This window comes from Sebastes umbrosus, chromosome 3 (assembly GCF_015220745.1).
Source record: "Sebastes umbrosus isolate fSebUmb1 chromosome 3, fSebUmb1.pri, whole genome shotgun sequence".
Taxonomy (NCBI): domain Eukaryota; kingdom Metazoa; phylum Chordata; class Actinopteri; order Perciformes; family Sebastidae; genus Sebastes; species Sebastes umbrosus.
In genome coordinates, this window is record NC_051271.1 from 18,046,345 (window position 1) to 18,061,376 (window position 15,032).

The following is a 15,032-nucleotide window of genomic DNA, read 5'->3' on the forward strand; positions in this document are numbered from 1 at the left end:
TACATTAAAAGGGGAACACCACCTAAATTAACAATTCCAATATGTTATTTCCATGGCCTAATGGTCTTTGCACACCAAGTCTGTATTTTTCGTTATAAATTTTTTTGAATCCGTCATCCAATAAAAAATGTTACGCACAGAAACCTTGCACACTGAGTCCCATGCATTTTATTATTCTATTTGTTGCGAAAATTCGCAATACCAGACAAAGCTGAATTAATTACGTGGGTGCAATGGATAGCGCTAGTCCAAAACAGGGCTAATGAATGACTGACGTTCGCAAGAAGCTATCGTTTAGCTACCTGGAGCACAATCACTACTGTCTAATCTTTCTTACATCTTTTGTTTTGTGATCATCCTCGATTCCAAGCTGTTCTGCAATCACCGGCCACAATCTGTCTTTAATTTCTGCAGCTCTGTATTCTTTTATTTCTTTATCGTGAAGTGCTTTGTGCTGGGAGAAAAAGTGTGTGTTTATCATGGCATTTTGGACGATGACTCTGAGTGGTCAAACACTCTGACAGATGCAGAAAAACGCAGAAATCTAACCTGTTCCGAAAAACATAAATGACGGAAGAAAGGTCTGGAGCCGCTATTGTATTTTTAAACGTGCGTCAATTTCGACGAAAAATACTGACTTGGTGTGCAAAGGCCTTAAGTAAGTCTCAACCTGTGATGTCATAGGGTAAAAAGTCTGGAGGTGCTCCATAGACAATGAATGGGAGATTGATTTTGTGGACCCACAGAATGAGTTTTCTTTTTTATACTACTAAAATGTTCCCATATACTCAGATCATTCCCCTGGGTGCTCTCAGTGTCATCTATAACATCTCTCCCCATTCATTGTCTATGGAGCAGCTCATATGACATCACAAATTTGAGTTTTAGAACTCTAGTTTTGGGATTTGGGAGAGAGTTGTTCTTGTTTACCACTATTTTTGGACTGTTTTAGACCATAGGAATAACATGTATGAATTTTGAAAATGGGCAGAGTTCCCCTTTAATGTAGTCTGTGTTGGTCAAGATTTATTCCTCCTATAATGTTTGCTTTGTTTAGCCATAAAGAATTTATGATAATGGCAATGTGATGGACAATGGAAGAGTAAATGCCAACCCCTGTTTCATTAAATACAAGGATAGTACAAGCTAATGAGCCAGTTCAGTACCAGTGAGCCTGTAAATGTGTGTCTGTGCTGTGGATCTTACCCAGCACCTCCTTCGACGGCGGCAGACTGAGGCAGAGGCTGGAGGCATGCACACTGGAGTCGTCTTGTGATTGGACCATAGCGCCTCCATCCTGCAATGAGCGCACGAGTTCCCGGAGACGTGTCACTTCCTCCTGAAGAGCCTCAACATCCTGCTGCCGCTGTTGCTTGGCAACAGTGGTAGGGTTCATTTTGATGTGGAGAACTCTGGTTTTGATGGGATCATAGTCTCCCTGAGACAGAAAGAGACAGAAAGACTACGATAAGATAAGATAAGATGAGCCTTTATTGATCAGACGTCCATTAATTGTACAGTTTTTTAGAGTTCTTTAAATTGAGAGGAATACAAGCTTCTTGTCCAAACTCTGGAAGTATGGAGATTTTTGAATTAAGCAATACAGAAATTACATACTATTAATATTAATTTCACAGATAACTTAATAGTAGACACTCTGAAGTCCTCAAAAGATGTAGACATTTCCTAAGAAGTGGTAGTTGTCTTAACTGCTACTTTCCAATTTAATTTGCAGTTTGACCATTACTGACTGTAAATGATTAATATTGTCAATAAAAAGGTCAGAAAATAGTAAAAAAAAATTACCATAACAATTTCCCAGAGTCCTAGGTGACATCTGCTAATGTCTTGTTTTGTTCGACTAACAGTCTTAAACGCAAAGACATTCTGATAACAATGAAATAAAACAGAGAAATGCGTCAAATCCTCACATTGGAGAGGCTGGGAATATGATTTAAACAAAAAACAGATTATCAAAGCAGTTGCTGATTAATTTTCTGTTGATAAACCTATGGATTAATGGATTGTATCAGATGTAAATGAGTACACAAGGTCAGTCTTTGTTCAGCTGTCATTGTACTCTACATTGAGATGTATCTTCTATCAACTTTATAAAAGTCGTCTTCAGATTGAAGTCATTCATTCGTAGTCAACTCAGGTGCGTCTGGTCTTGGTTTGAATGGAAAAGAACTGAAGCCTGAAAAGTATTTGTATCCAGGAGAGAATCTCTCTCTGTCCTCCAAGCACTTTTTCCCTTATTGATCAAGTAAACAGCATCTGAAGTCCTCACACATAATAACTCACAGGCCTTTAGAATATATGTGTGCTGCACAAGGCTACACCACATGAAACACCAGTTCTAAGTCTGCACAAGAACTGAAACCATTCATTGTACTTCTGCATCTCTGTGAAGTGTGTGTGGTGAAAACATGGACATAGCAGAAAAGCTTGAACAGACCTGCAGAATCAAAAAACCATGAGAGAGTGTGTGCCGACTGTGACTCAGAGGAATAAATGGGGAGGAGATGGGAGGTGAAGTGTGAGCACAAAAGTGCTTTCCAAGGAATCAATCCATGCTTTCAGTCACAATGGCTCAAAAAAACTTGTACATTTTAAATATTACACACTCTGGTGCCATATAACATCATGTTTCTTTTTCATTTTGTCTACCAAAGTGCTGCTAAAAAGATTTGGATGCTATAATTGGCCCTTGTCTCCATTCTCTTTGTCTACCACTCATAGATTTTAGATAGTGAAACACAAACAGATTGCTTTTTGTGATGTACGTTTTAAAGCCTTATTTTTAGTACTTTAGGTTACTTTATAATTAAGTTTGACCTTTCTTGTTATGTGACAAAACTGCACATAAAAAGTAAACATACAAGAATATGTACATCCTGCACAGTGCATAAAGGTTATCTTTTGATTCATTTCAGCAGGTAAACACGCAACAACAGTCTAGTTATTACTCGTACTGAGATAGAATGAAACTTTCACTTTTCAGAAATATACGTACACATGTACATATGGAGAGTAGATGGATGGCACGAGTCAGGTTTCTAACCAAGTGTAGCGCAATTATTTTTTTAAAATTTACAGATAAACAGCAATAGAAAATGCAATTACAATTGCAATGCAAAATGCAATTAAGAGAGCATCAGTCAAACCTCAAACCACGGAGAAAACATTATGGAAATATGGCATTTATGTTTGTAACCTTCCTCGGATTAATACATGAAACTGTCTACTCATTGGTCCACACAAATCTTATGTTATGACAAATAAGTCACATGCTCCATGTAGCCTACATCATGATTTATTCGCCAAATCTGTTTCCATTGCACTTTGTGGCTTTCTGTTTTTATCGATACACTGACTTTTCCACCTCAGCCAAGCAGAAAAACTTTTTTGGGAAATTTCCGAGAAGAATTTCCAGCGTTTCATTAAAATGAAACGCGCATTAAAAACAGGTGACTGGAAACATACTTACAGATGTATGAAAACATCTAGACTCTCACAGGATATTAGGGATGTCACGAGAACCAATATTTCGGTACCCAGTGGTACCCAATGTAATCAAAATGTAGTTTTTGGTAAGAAACTTGAATAAGTCCAGTTGTTTGAAGGCGATGTATTTTCACAAAAATATAAAATAGATAATAGAGAAGGAACTATGACATGCTTAACTTCCTAACAAAAACCGGTATGCAAACGGTAATAAAGGAGTGGATGTTGAAGTACATGGGATTTATTGTTTTACTTTTGTTCTTTTATCGTGGTATCGAATCTTTATCAAGAATCGCAGATTTTCACTGGTATTGGTATCAACTATCTAATTGATGGTATTGTTGCATCATTACAGGATATAGCAGCAATTAAATGATTCACTTTATAGCTTATGTTCACATTTATTCAGTGCAATAATCGCATGGGTGAAGCCGGTGTGCTTGTGTAGGAGACGGGGCATTTGGAATTCTAACAAGTATCTTTATTTACAACTTTCTGTATCTAAAGATATTTATTTTTCTGTGTAACCTATGACTGCTCTGCTCTACCTAGCCTGCCAAATTCTTCTCTACAGAGGCTACAGGAGCATACAGTGAAGTTATGAGCACCAGACTGCCTACCTGCTTTATTTCCCAGTGTGCTACTCTTTGCCCTCAGCACAGAGCAGTGTCGACCACGGCAGCAGAATGCCCTGCGCTGATTCACAGCCAATGCAAGTATTTATTAATGTGCTGTTATGTAACGTTCTGTTTTGACCTTAGAAACACATCATGTGAAGTTCTATATATATACTGCCACAATAAATATGTAAGCAAATTTGTTTTACTGAATGTTTCATAAACACTTTATTTACTGAAACTAAAACACTGGATACAGAAGAGTTTCAGTAAATGTTCTATTATATTCTGATGCCATCATCATATTGTACTGCAGTTCAACAAGATTTAACAGTAGAAATTAGGTCTGTCAAAGTTAATGGGATAATAACGCATTAACGCAACTTACAGGGTGAAGATACTGGTATCCATTGAAACTAGAAAACATAAGGAAACCATTGGTATGTCATACTAGCTTGTCGCGAAGGAGGTTAAATAACGCTCCACACTTACGGTCAATTTTGGCGAGAAAAACTGTCATGGCCATTTTCAAAGGGGTCCCTTGACCTCTGACCTCAAGATATGTTAATGAAAATGGGTTCTATGGGTACCCACAATTCTCCCCTTTACAGACATGCCCACTTTATGATAATCACATGCAGTTTGGGGCAAGTCATAGTCAAGTCAGCACACTGACACACTGACAGCTGTTGTTGCCTGTTGGGCTTGAGCTGCCATTTTTTTATTTGAGCATTTTTTTTATGCTAAATGTAGTACCTGTGAGGGTTTCTGGACAATATTTGTCATTGTTCTGTGTTCAATCATCTGTGTTAATTTCCATTTCCAATATTAAATATACACATACATTTGCATAAAGCTAGCATATTTGGAAACACTTGACAAATTTCCCTTTAAGTTACGTTTTGAACAGATAAAAAATGTGCAAATAATTTGCAATTATTTGCGATTAACTATGGACAATCATGCTATAAATCACGATTTAATTAATGAAATCGATTGACAGCCCTAGTAGCAATGTATCTATCAAACAGACTAACACAAAATTATAAAAATAACATACAATGAGTGGTAAATACAGATGGATGTTAGCGACAAGAGAAAACACAGAATGAGAAGCAAAAGCAAAAATGGGGATTTTTTCTTTTCTGAAAATGGGATTTCCTTCTTTTCTTTTGTTTAGTTTGTTTTCTTCTGACTCTATAAGGTCTGGGTAAATGAGAAGAGTCTATCTTAGCTTAATGCCAATATAAGGAGACACACACAAACAAGAACACGCACACACACCAATCTGCGCTCTTGATTACTGGCTAAATTAGATTCCATATGCCCCCAAGCGACGGTTGCCAAATAAACTACAGGCGTGTGGGAGAGCAAGAGGCAGACGAGGAGAAAAGGGATGTGAAGATGGGAAACGGTGAAGGACATATAAAAGAACACGGTGAAAACACAGAGGGTAATACTGCCTACAGCAGAGGGGAAACGTTGCATGGATGAGGGGAAAAAGTGCCTTGCACGCTTATAAATAACGCTTTGTATAATTTAAAAGGAACAGAGGGATTGAGCTTTCCAAAATAAGGAGCAGAGAATGTGTGTAGCCTATTTATATCAAAACATTTTCAACTGGACTGCGCACACGTCACAGCAAGATAAAGTCAAGGCTTGTTTTCTTCCTGCGTAAATCTTTTGAAGTTGTACATCTATATATGGAGGGTTTATTCAAGAAGGACTCTGTATACGTGTGTTGTGATAAACAGCGAGAGAAAAATGGAAGGAAGAGCCAGATAGTGTGAGACAGATATGTAGATTAGAGCCGTAAACCCGGCACAAAAAGAAGAGTAAAGTCCTCAAAACGCAGCCAACAGCTACGTGCTGTCAAAAAGCGAAAACTCTCTCAAAGATGCTTCCTTAAAAATTAGGCCGAGCTAAAGAAAATTAGAATGATTTGGCCGTGGAATTCATATTTAACTTTTTTTGGATGCCTGGACTGAGCCGGGGGGGCAAAGTTTTAATTGACTGCTCAACAGCAAAAACAAAAGGAAATGTATTTCTCTTTGGCATTATAGCGCATCGCTTTCATAGTAAGCCAAGAAAATAGCATAATCTTTTTTTAATTGGTTGAACTCTCCTCATATATCAAAATATAATATACAAAATGAGAAAATGGAAAAAGGTCATCTTCTTGTCTTCATCCATTTTACCTTCTGTGCATAAAAACAGGCCAAAATGTAATCGAGTGCGTGATCCACTGAAATAGAAAACATGAAATCTAAAAATTCAAACTGGGTTCCATAAAATGGAGAAAGGTATCATTACCTTTCACCGCACATGCAAGTCTGCATTTGAGAAAAAAAAAAAAGTAAAGTGGTGTACGAATTGTGTTTATGAATTATAGTTTGGTTCAACGCTGCAACATCAGAAAAAGTGAATGTTAGAAAACTGCTTAATATTACAGATGGCCTATTTTTTGTGTGTGTGTGTGTGTGTGTGTGTGTGTGTGTGTGTGTGTGTGTGTGTGTGTGTGTGTGTGTGTGTGTATATATTCAGCCCACTCTTCCACACAGTATTTACAGTGCAGCAAGGTGGAGAGCCATTCTAAGTGCCCGAGGCTACGTATCTCTTATTCATAGAACAACAATAACAACACATCTAATACCAGGGAGCAGAGTCTGTTATAAAAAAGAGCAAGAGGCAGAGGGAGAGAGCAAAAGAGCAGGAGATCAAGAGCAGGAGACAGAGAGAGAGAGAGAGATAGAGATAGAGATAGAGATAGAGATAGAGATAGAGATAGATAGAGAGAGAGAGAGAGAGAGGGACAGAGAGGGAGAGCGAGAGAGAGAGAGAGAGAGAGAGAGAGAGAGAGAGAGAGAGAGAGAGAGAGAGAGAGAGAGAGAGAGAGAGATCGAAGTCTATGGAACAAGGTCTGTTTTTAACACAGCTGAACAAATCGCTCTGAAACATCCACTTATATAATAAACACAACACCGAACCACAGGGGACACATGAGTCACTGATGGAACAGGTGACCCACTAATGGTGAGTGAAAGCGGAGGGGTACGGTACTATCAAAAAATAACGAAGAAAAAAGGCCCATCCACACACCCTTAAACCCCATGAACTGATAAAGTGGGAGGTTGAATGGAATAGACACTACAGAGGTAAACCTCTTCCACCGAGTCACATCAACAAAAACACATTGGGGCTCCTTTCTTGACATCGGCCTTTTAGTCGATCCACTTTACAAATTAACTATACAGTACGCATTTTTTAGAATGTAACGGGCTGTCAGACAAATGGCCTTTCAGTCCAATGGGACATTGTTTTGCTTCTCCAATAATGGGCCTTCAGAACAATGCGCCGTCCTTTTCTCAACGCCCAATAATGTACGACAAACACCACAACGACTACATCAACAACCAAATAAAGGAAAATATATGGCTTGAGATCGACCAGCAGCTGTGATACGATGAAGATGGTAATATAGCTGCATTTGCTAACGTTATATGTTGGTCACGGAACGGGGTTAGCAACAACGGCTAATGTTAGCATCAAATTTGGGGTCTGATTAGTTTATGTGTTGTGTAGTAAAAGTTAGCCTCTTAGAAATTCTCTGTATGGACAGGTTTTTGTTGTGTGGAGTGGACACGGCACTATTTCGGAAGAAACTCATTGGGCCTCATTGACGAAAATGGAACACGACAACACGGAGCAATCTAAAGATTTGTTAAAAACATGTGTTTCTTACACTACAGGCTTCATTTCCATATTGACCTTAGATATAACCAGATACAGATATAATAGTGTCCTTGTGGTTTTGCAGTTAAGATGATCCATTTCGCCCATTTTCTGGGGAAGGTCTCCCCCTTATTCCATGTTTCATGCCAGTTTTGAGTTGTTGCCTTTTTGTAGGTGAGCAGTACAATTTTACAGAGATACAGGTTGCTTCCTATTACTACTACTGCTTTTATCAAACCTAGATGCAATATATGGTTAACTTTAGGGATCTCATAACATAGAGAACATAACATAACATAAAAAGATTTCATTTGGTAAGCATACATCCACTGCATTCAGGTGAGAGTCCTAAAACTGTAAGTATAAATACTGTACGGTATATTAGTTGATGGCATTAAGGCATTAATGTTGTTTGAGCAATGTCAAACACCTGTGTTCTCATACTTGGTCCATATCATCTGTGGGCTTACGTACGAAAAAAGGGCATCAAGCAGTGTACCTTGACAAGTAAGCTGCTGATAACTGCTACTTGACAACTGTGTGATGTCAATTAGAAAACAATCACAACCAGCAGAAATCCCACTGTGGCTTTCTACGATGTGTGCTGGGTATGAATGCAGAGCAGTTGCTAAGCAGATAATGTACCTCTGCCCCTAAGGCAATGAAGGAACCATGGAGGAATCTAGGTGGAGGTTACACTTCAGTGGTTTTCCTACATGGGTAACATGTGAGGATGACCAGCTCACTGCAGCACAGATATCTGGATAGAGAGTCTGTTAAATAGGTCTCTGGTGGAAGGTAGACATAAGCTCAAAATAGAATCAGGAGTAAAAGCAGATGTGCAACAGCATCCACTAGGTACAGAGAAAGATTTTTTTGTTTCCATCCATGTTTATTAGCTTACAGTCTTCTTCTTCACCGTCTTTGTTGGCAGCAATTCTATGAGTGTGTGTTACCGCCATAAGTTGATCAGTGGAATAGTGTGACACCATCACTCGTGTGCGCACGTGCACCAAATAAACAAAACAGGGATCCACTCATACAAAAACAGCTCCATAGCGCCACCAGGTCTAAAACTCCATAGGGATTCTTTAAGCTCAGATACACAAGCAAACTGGGAATAGAACCTGCTGTTCTGAAGGACTCCCAGGTCCGTTCTTCCGATCGACTTCACACTAGGCGGGTGTATCGCTGGGGACCCAAGGGAGTGCAGTGTCGATTGTGGTGCAATTTGGCCAGATGGTGGCGCTATAACAGTTAACATTACGTTTTGGTCTATGACATTTTACCCTTAAATCTCAGAAACAACATTTTTTTCATGGATTTTGTGGGTCCACACAAATCTATACATATAAGTCACGCCCATTTGCATCTAGAGTCATTTTCTGCCATTTTGTGTCCAAATCTGATTTTTTTGCTACTCCACCTACACATTTTGAGCAATCGTCGAAAAATTTGGTACAGAACATCTCTGGACCAAGCCGGAAAAAGTTACTAGTTTGATATTCCATACAGTTTTGTTATAGCTGGCCCTCACAGTTAGCTCAAAGGCTGTAGGCTGGGCTTATATTACAAAAAAGTCATATCTCGCAAGCAGCACCTCTGGGGACCAAGCAATCGGACCATTCTGAACGGGCAATGTCTTCAGGTGGTTTTGTGAAGGTACACAGAAATTCCCAAGAAGTCGAAAAAGGTCTGGAGACAGACCATAGCCTCTATGCCTCTTACGAAAGAGCAGACAAGTGGATGCTGGCCTGCTGTCTTCCCTCCAAAACCATGATGGCAAGAAGAAATAGCAGCCATGCAGTAATTTGGGACTTCTGAGAAGACGTCCTCCTCCTTGCACGCCAACTGGGCTACAGGACGAGCTGAAAGGCTTTGGAAAAGGTAAAGTTGAAGAGCTTGTTAGACCATGTAGTATTAGCATCAGAATCTCTATAGGCCCTGCCACAGGGACCTGAGCCTTTGGGAGTTTATGGATACGCAAGGGTAGGTTCTGGGTAGAAAGCCTGATGGCAAAGGTCTGCAGAGCGGCAGAATCTTCCATGGAAGACTGAGCTGCAAGGTCCCTCCAGTCCTCTTCCTTCTTAGTTTAACACCTTTTCAACATGGAGACCAGTACAGTTCCGAAGATTCCCTCAGGAACAACTGGAATGTGCAATATGTCATCCTCTTCCTCATCAGACACGTTGGTCACGTTGAACCATCTCACCTGTATGAACCAAGGATTGGGAGTGACCTTTGTGTCTTTTGGCTGGTAATTGGACTTCCAGTTGCTGTGCCTGCCACTAGACAGATGGGTTATCTGTTTTATCACTGAAATATTTATAAGACATAGCTGTAATTCATATGGTCAAGAAATGACTGATTATGGATTTAAAGGGTTGTAAAGGGAAGTTTTCTGTGAATATTTATAAACTCTTCCTGCTATTTTTCCCCTTTTGGAAGTCTTGAAATAGAAGCCAAAAAATACTTGAATCTGTTCAATCAAATGTGTTTCAACAGAACTGTCATTACTGACATTTCCCTCTCATCTTACACTGAGGAGACTGAAGGGGGGATGCGGTACTCTTTTCCTGACGTCTCGAATCACTTCACTGATTTACTGGATAAGAACAGAGCTACGCTGACATCATCTCTTTGGCTCAAAAGTCAGAAGACTGCTTTCAATTTGACACAGAAATGTCATGATTTTTTTCTTCCTACCAATGCACACAACTCCCTACATGCCAGACCTGTGATGGGTGATGGGAAGACACCGTGTCTGGAGGGCAAGAAACTCAGTCAACTGCATACAGTTACAACACTGGAGCATGAGCTTCATAGTCATAAAAAGGGAAGGTTTCTCATAAGTTAGGCAAATTCAAAACTAAGGTTGGAATGCTACAGTATCTGGGACTCTTACACCAAACCTGATTGAAGAGACAGCTCCTTCTTGCCCTCAATTGTTGCTGCCGTCCTTCAGCCACCAATCATCATCAATCTGAGCTTAACTGTCCACAGAAAGCAACAGCCTCATTAATTTAAGGATTTGGCGGTCATGAGAGGACACTGGTAAAGAGCTGTCTTTGACACTGTCATTGAAAATATGTCTTTAACAATATTGCATTCAATTGTCTCAGTGAAATATAGTAGGGACAAGGTTGCCCAAAGGAAATTGGCTATGAAAGTGCTAAGTGCTCATGTCATGGGGGCTTGTTGTTTTGAGTGGGCTCTGATTTCATTTTCCCTGGTGTGTCAGGGTGTCAGCTGCTGGTGTGTCCATCTGCCAAACATTATGAAGAGGGAAATATCTCAACGTTGCTATGAAACCTTATATTCAGGATGAACTATATTTTTAACCCCACTACTAGATGAAAAGGCATATTTTCACTTATATTTATTGCTTGAATGGTTTTCATGATTTGAACACCATTTAAATCTTTAAATAGGTAAAACTGCCATGAAGATGCAAACCTTCAAATGACATCAATGCAACAGCAGGGGCACAGCTTAAAAGAACAGTGTGTAACATTTTGGGGGATATATTGGCAGAAATGTAATATAATATTAATAAGTATGTTTTCTTTGGTATATAATCACCTGAAAATAAGAGTTGTGTTTTTTGCAACCTTAGAATGAGCTGTTTATATCTACATAGGGAGTGGGTCCTAGTGCAGGGCAATATGGCCAAAATATTCCATCACGATATAGGTCATTTCATATATCGAAAACGTTATATATCACAATATAGCATGTTTTCTGGTAATTCAATAAATAAATAGTCTATATGAAATTACCACATGGTAAAGCCTATCTTTGTATACTATTGACGAATGGAAGGTATTGAGTATTTTCTCATCATAAGAACTTGTGAATGAACAGTTTCAAGTGAAATTATAGAGAAAAAATGAATAAATATAGACCTAGCCTTTATAAATATACATGATAGACATTTTATATCGTTTTGATGATATATATTGTCATATTGGAAGACTGGAAAAACCTCACCTGGGCTACAAGCATGCCATAGTCAAAACAAAATATGAATAGTTCCCACCCCCCGAAGATTATGTCTCTTTCTATCTGAAAATAATGTCCAAACATAATGCTGCTGTGGCTGAGTATTATATAATTGGGCATGCCCATGTGAGCACGTGTACAACAGAGAGACTACGTTGATGCAACCCCTTGCAACGCCAACAATTATCTTCGTCTAGACACTGTCATGACAGCAAAAGCAAAAAGACAAAGCACAGCAGTAGTAAGTCTACCACTATTGCTGCCACCGTCTGCAGTGCAAGAAAAATATATCAGGGAACAAAAACAAACACAGAAGAGAAACTGTGATAGAATTATATTAGACTGCAATATTATTTTGGTTGTTATTATCAGCTAAATTCTGATTAGCTGTAATTCTGCAGCACTTGATGAAGCCATGATAATGATGTCATTCACCTCCATGTGCTAAATAATATCTCAACAGAAAGTAAACAGGGTCCAAACCACTGAGGAGCAACGGCAATTGTTCGTTCAACTGGACACTTACAAAGTGCCGCAAAAAAGTAAAACTAAATGATTTATTTTCTATCATCATCATTTTAATGTCTCTACCGAAATGGCCTGTGTTGAACAATACAAATATTAGAAATATGCACACTATTATAACTATTTACTCACTTACTTATTTATCTATTAAACATTTTTTCGCCCAGCCACTTCCCAAAGAAGCATAAAGTGAACGATGGACATAAGTGGAAGTTAGAGAAATCCAGCACACAGATTTTGAGAGCAATTTCAAACTTTTTCATGTCAAGGACCTCCAAAATCGATGTCCAATAGACCACAGATCATGGATGTATAAGAGCTTGTTTCCTGTGCTTTTGCCCTGCGTGTTAGTAAATAGCCTACAATAAATTCTGTTTATGTCATGCTACTAGCACTACTAGCTACTGGCCGATATCCGGTTGTTTGGGAACAGAGACGTTAATACATCCATCACGGTACAGGCTTACAGCATACAGCCCATGGGTGTACTATAGGATAATAAAAGTGATGAATTACAGCCAATATATCCATTATTACAGCCGCATAGCTGGCAGGAAGCTGGCAGAACTAGATATGTCATATGAACGTGCAGGGCAGTGCAGTCCCGTGGGTCTGAGGAACGTTCATTATGCCGAGGAAAATAACTCTGGATTCGGCTATTAGTTCATTTAACAACTTTGGACATAATGATTTAAATGAGGGCTATTTAGGTGTTCGCACTGCGAAGTTGATTTACCTCGAAAAATTATCCTCTGATTTACAGACTCGCTTTATACATCCATGGCCACAGACTCTTGTGTTGTCTCTTTGTTTCTATACTCTTTGACATAAGGAAAGAGGGAACATACATTGAGGAGAGCAGAACCGACGCTGGCAGGTTCTGTAAACCTGTCTGCAAATAACTTTATTCTTCATAATAAGACTGGATGTTGACTGAAGGCTCTTCGAGACGGCCTTGTCAGACAAATTCGAAAGAAATATCCATAAAACCGCCCTTCAAAATTCAATACAACAATCAACCAGCACACTCTGTTCAAATGAACCCCGTCACTGTTTGAGCGTACAAAGTAAGAATTTCTCAAGTTGATATTTTGCTCCTCTCTGTCTCTAAATGATAACTAGTAGCACCTACAGTATAACCAGTTCACAAAGCCTCTACATTTTCTATTCTGAACAACCGAGTAGGTGGTGGAAAAAAATAAATAAAATCTAGTGCACACACAGGACATAATGGATTTACGTTTCTGTCATCATCAATAATGAATGTTTGGAATAAATAGAGAATCCAGTGGTTGTGAAAATAAGAAGATGAAAGCTTTGCAGCGGCTCGGCTCCTTCTCATACAGACCATACATACGGTTATCTTAAAGCTGACATTTCCCTCCCTTCTCAAAGAGAGAACTCATTAGCTGGCATGACCAACAACAGCAACCATGCATTAGAAGAGAAAGAAAACAGCTGCTTGAAGAAACATATAAACATCAAAACAAAAATAAAGTCACAAACCTTTGATTATGGAGTGAACAGGGAAGAAAAAAACAAATTAGAAGGTTTGCAAAACACATTCAAATTACAAATGTATTCGTCCACTTTGATTTCTTTTCTGTAATACAGTATATTAAATAAGACATACATTGTATTAGAGATGGCGGTTTTGCACAGCAAGGAGGCCTGTTGAGGACAGTGACCACTCATTCATTGCAGGGCTGCATGTTTTAAGCTTCCATGACGACAAGCATACCCCTAACCAGTATATATATATATATATATATATATATATATATATATATATATATATATATATATATATATATATATATATATTAGGGCGGTCAAAGTTAACACGATAATAATGCGTTAACTCAAATTCTTTTTTAACGGCACTAATTTATTTAACGCATTAACGCAAGTTGAGATTTTAAGGGCTAGGGTTTTAAAGCTAGAGTGAAGATACTGGTATCATATAAAACTTAAAAACTTGTACAAACATTTTTTAAAGTACAAATTTGATGACGTTTTTAACACCTCTAAAAGTAAAACAATAATACAATTACTGTGGCCCTGCGACAAATGATAAATCTACAAACTAGATCACAGTATACACAGTTATTGAGTTTTATTGAATTTGAATAACTGAAATATTCAGTGTACAATAGCTAACATAACTGCCTTCTCATTGAGGCAACTAAAAGTATATGGTGGTAGACCCAGTCCAATGAAAACAACGTCCACCTGCATTTAACATCAAATGAACATAAGACTGCACTGTAGAGACAACTTGGGTGCAAACTCATCAGGGTTGAAAAAGGTGACAAAGATGCGAACCCCCTTTGGGTGGGGGGGGAGGAGATATATTTTTTTAAATATCAGCTTTAAAATGTGGATTTACAGACAGTTTTAGCATGAGGATATAGGGAAAAAAATCAACCTAGAATTAATCAAAGTAATCTTACTGCTACTGACACGGACAAGTGAAGAGCCTCAACTAATTCCCGCCCAGAAGCATCAGGGACTGAGCGACAAGGGAAAGCAAGGCCGAGGCCCGAGCGGCCAGAGGGCGAGGGGAGCAATACCGATCTCACTGACTCAGACTTAATACCTCTAATGCTACAATTACAGACATTTTATCAAATTTTTAGACCTTGAATA

The 15,032-nt window shown here is 38.7% G+C and overlaps 1 protein-coding gene across 1 annotated transcript in view; it reads right to left on the reverse strand.

The window, feature by feature from the left end:
• The window catches only part of mad1l1 (mitotic arrest deficient 1 like 1), a 75,180-nt gene that overhangs the window by 37,679 nt on the left and 22,469 nt on the right, over nucleotides 1-15,032 (reverse strand). The window contains exon 16 of the mRNA XM_037764924.1: nucleotides 1,207-1,438. Within this exon, the coding sequence (XP_037620852.1) occupies nucleotides 1,207-1,438 (232 nt within the window). The remainder of the gene's footprint in view (nucleotides 1-1,206; nucleotides 1,439-15,032) is intronic.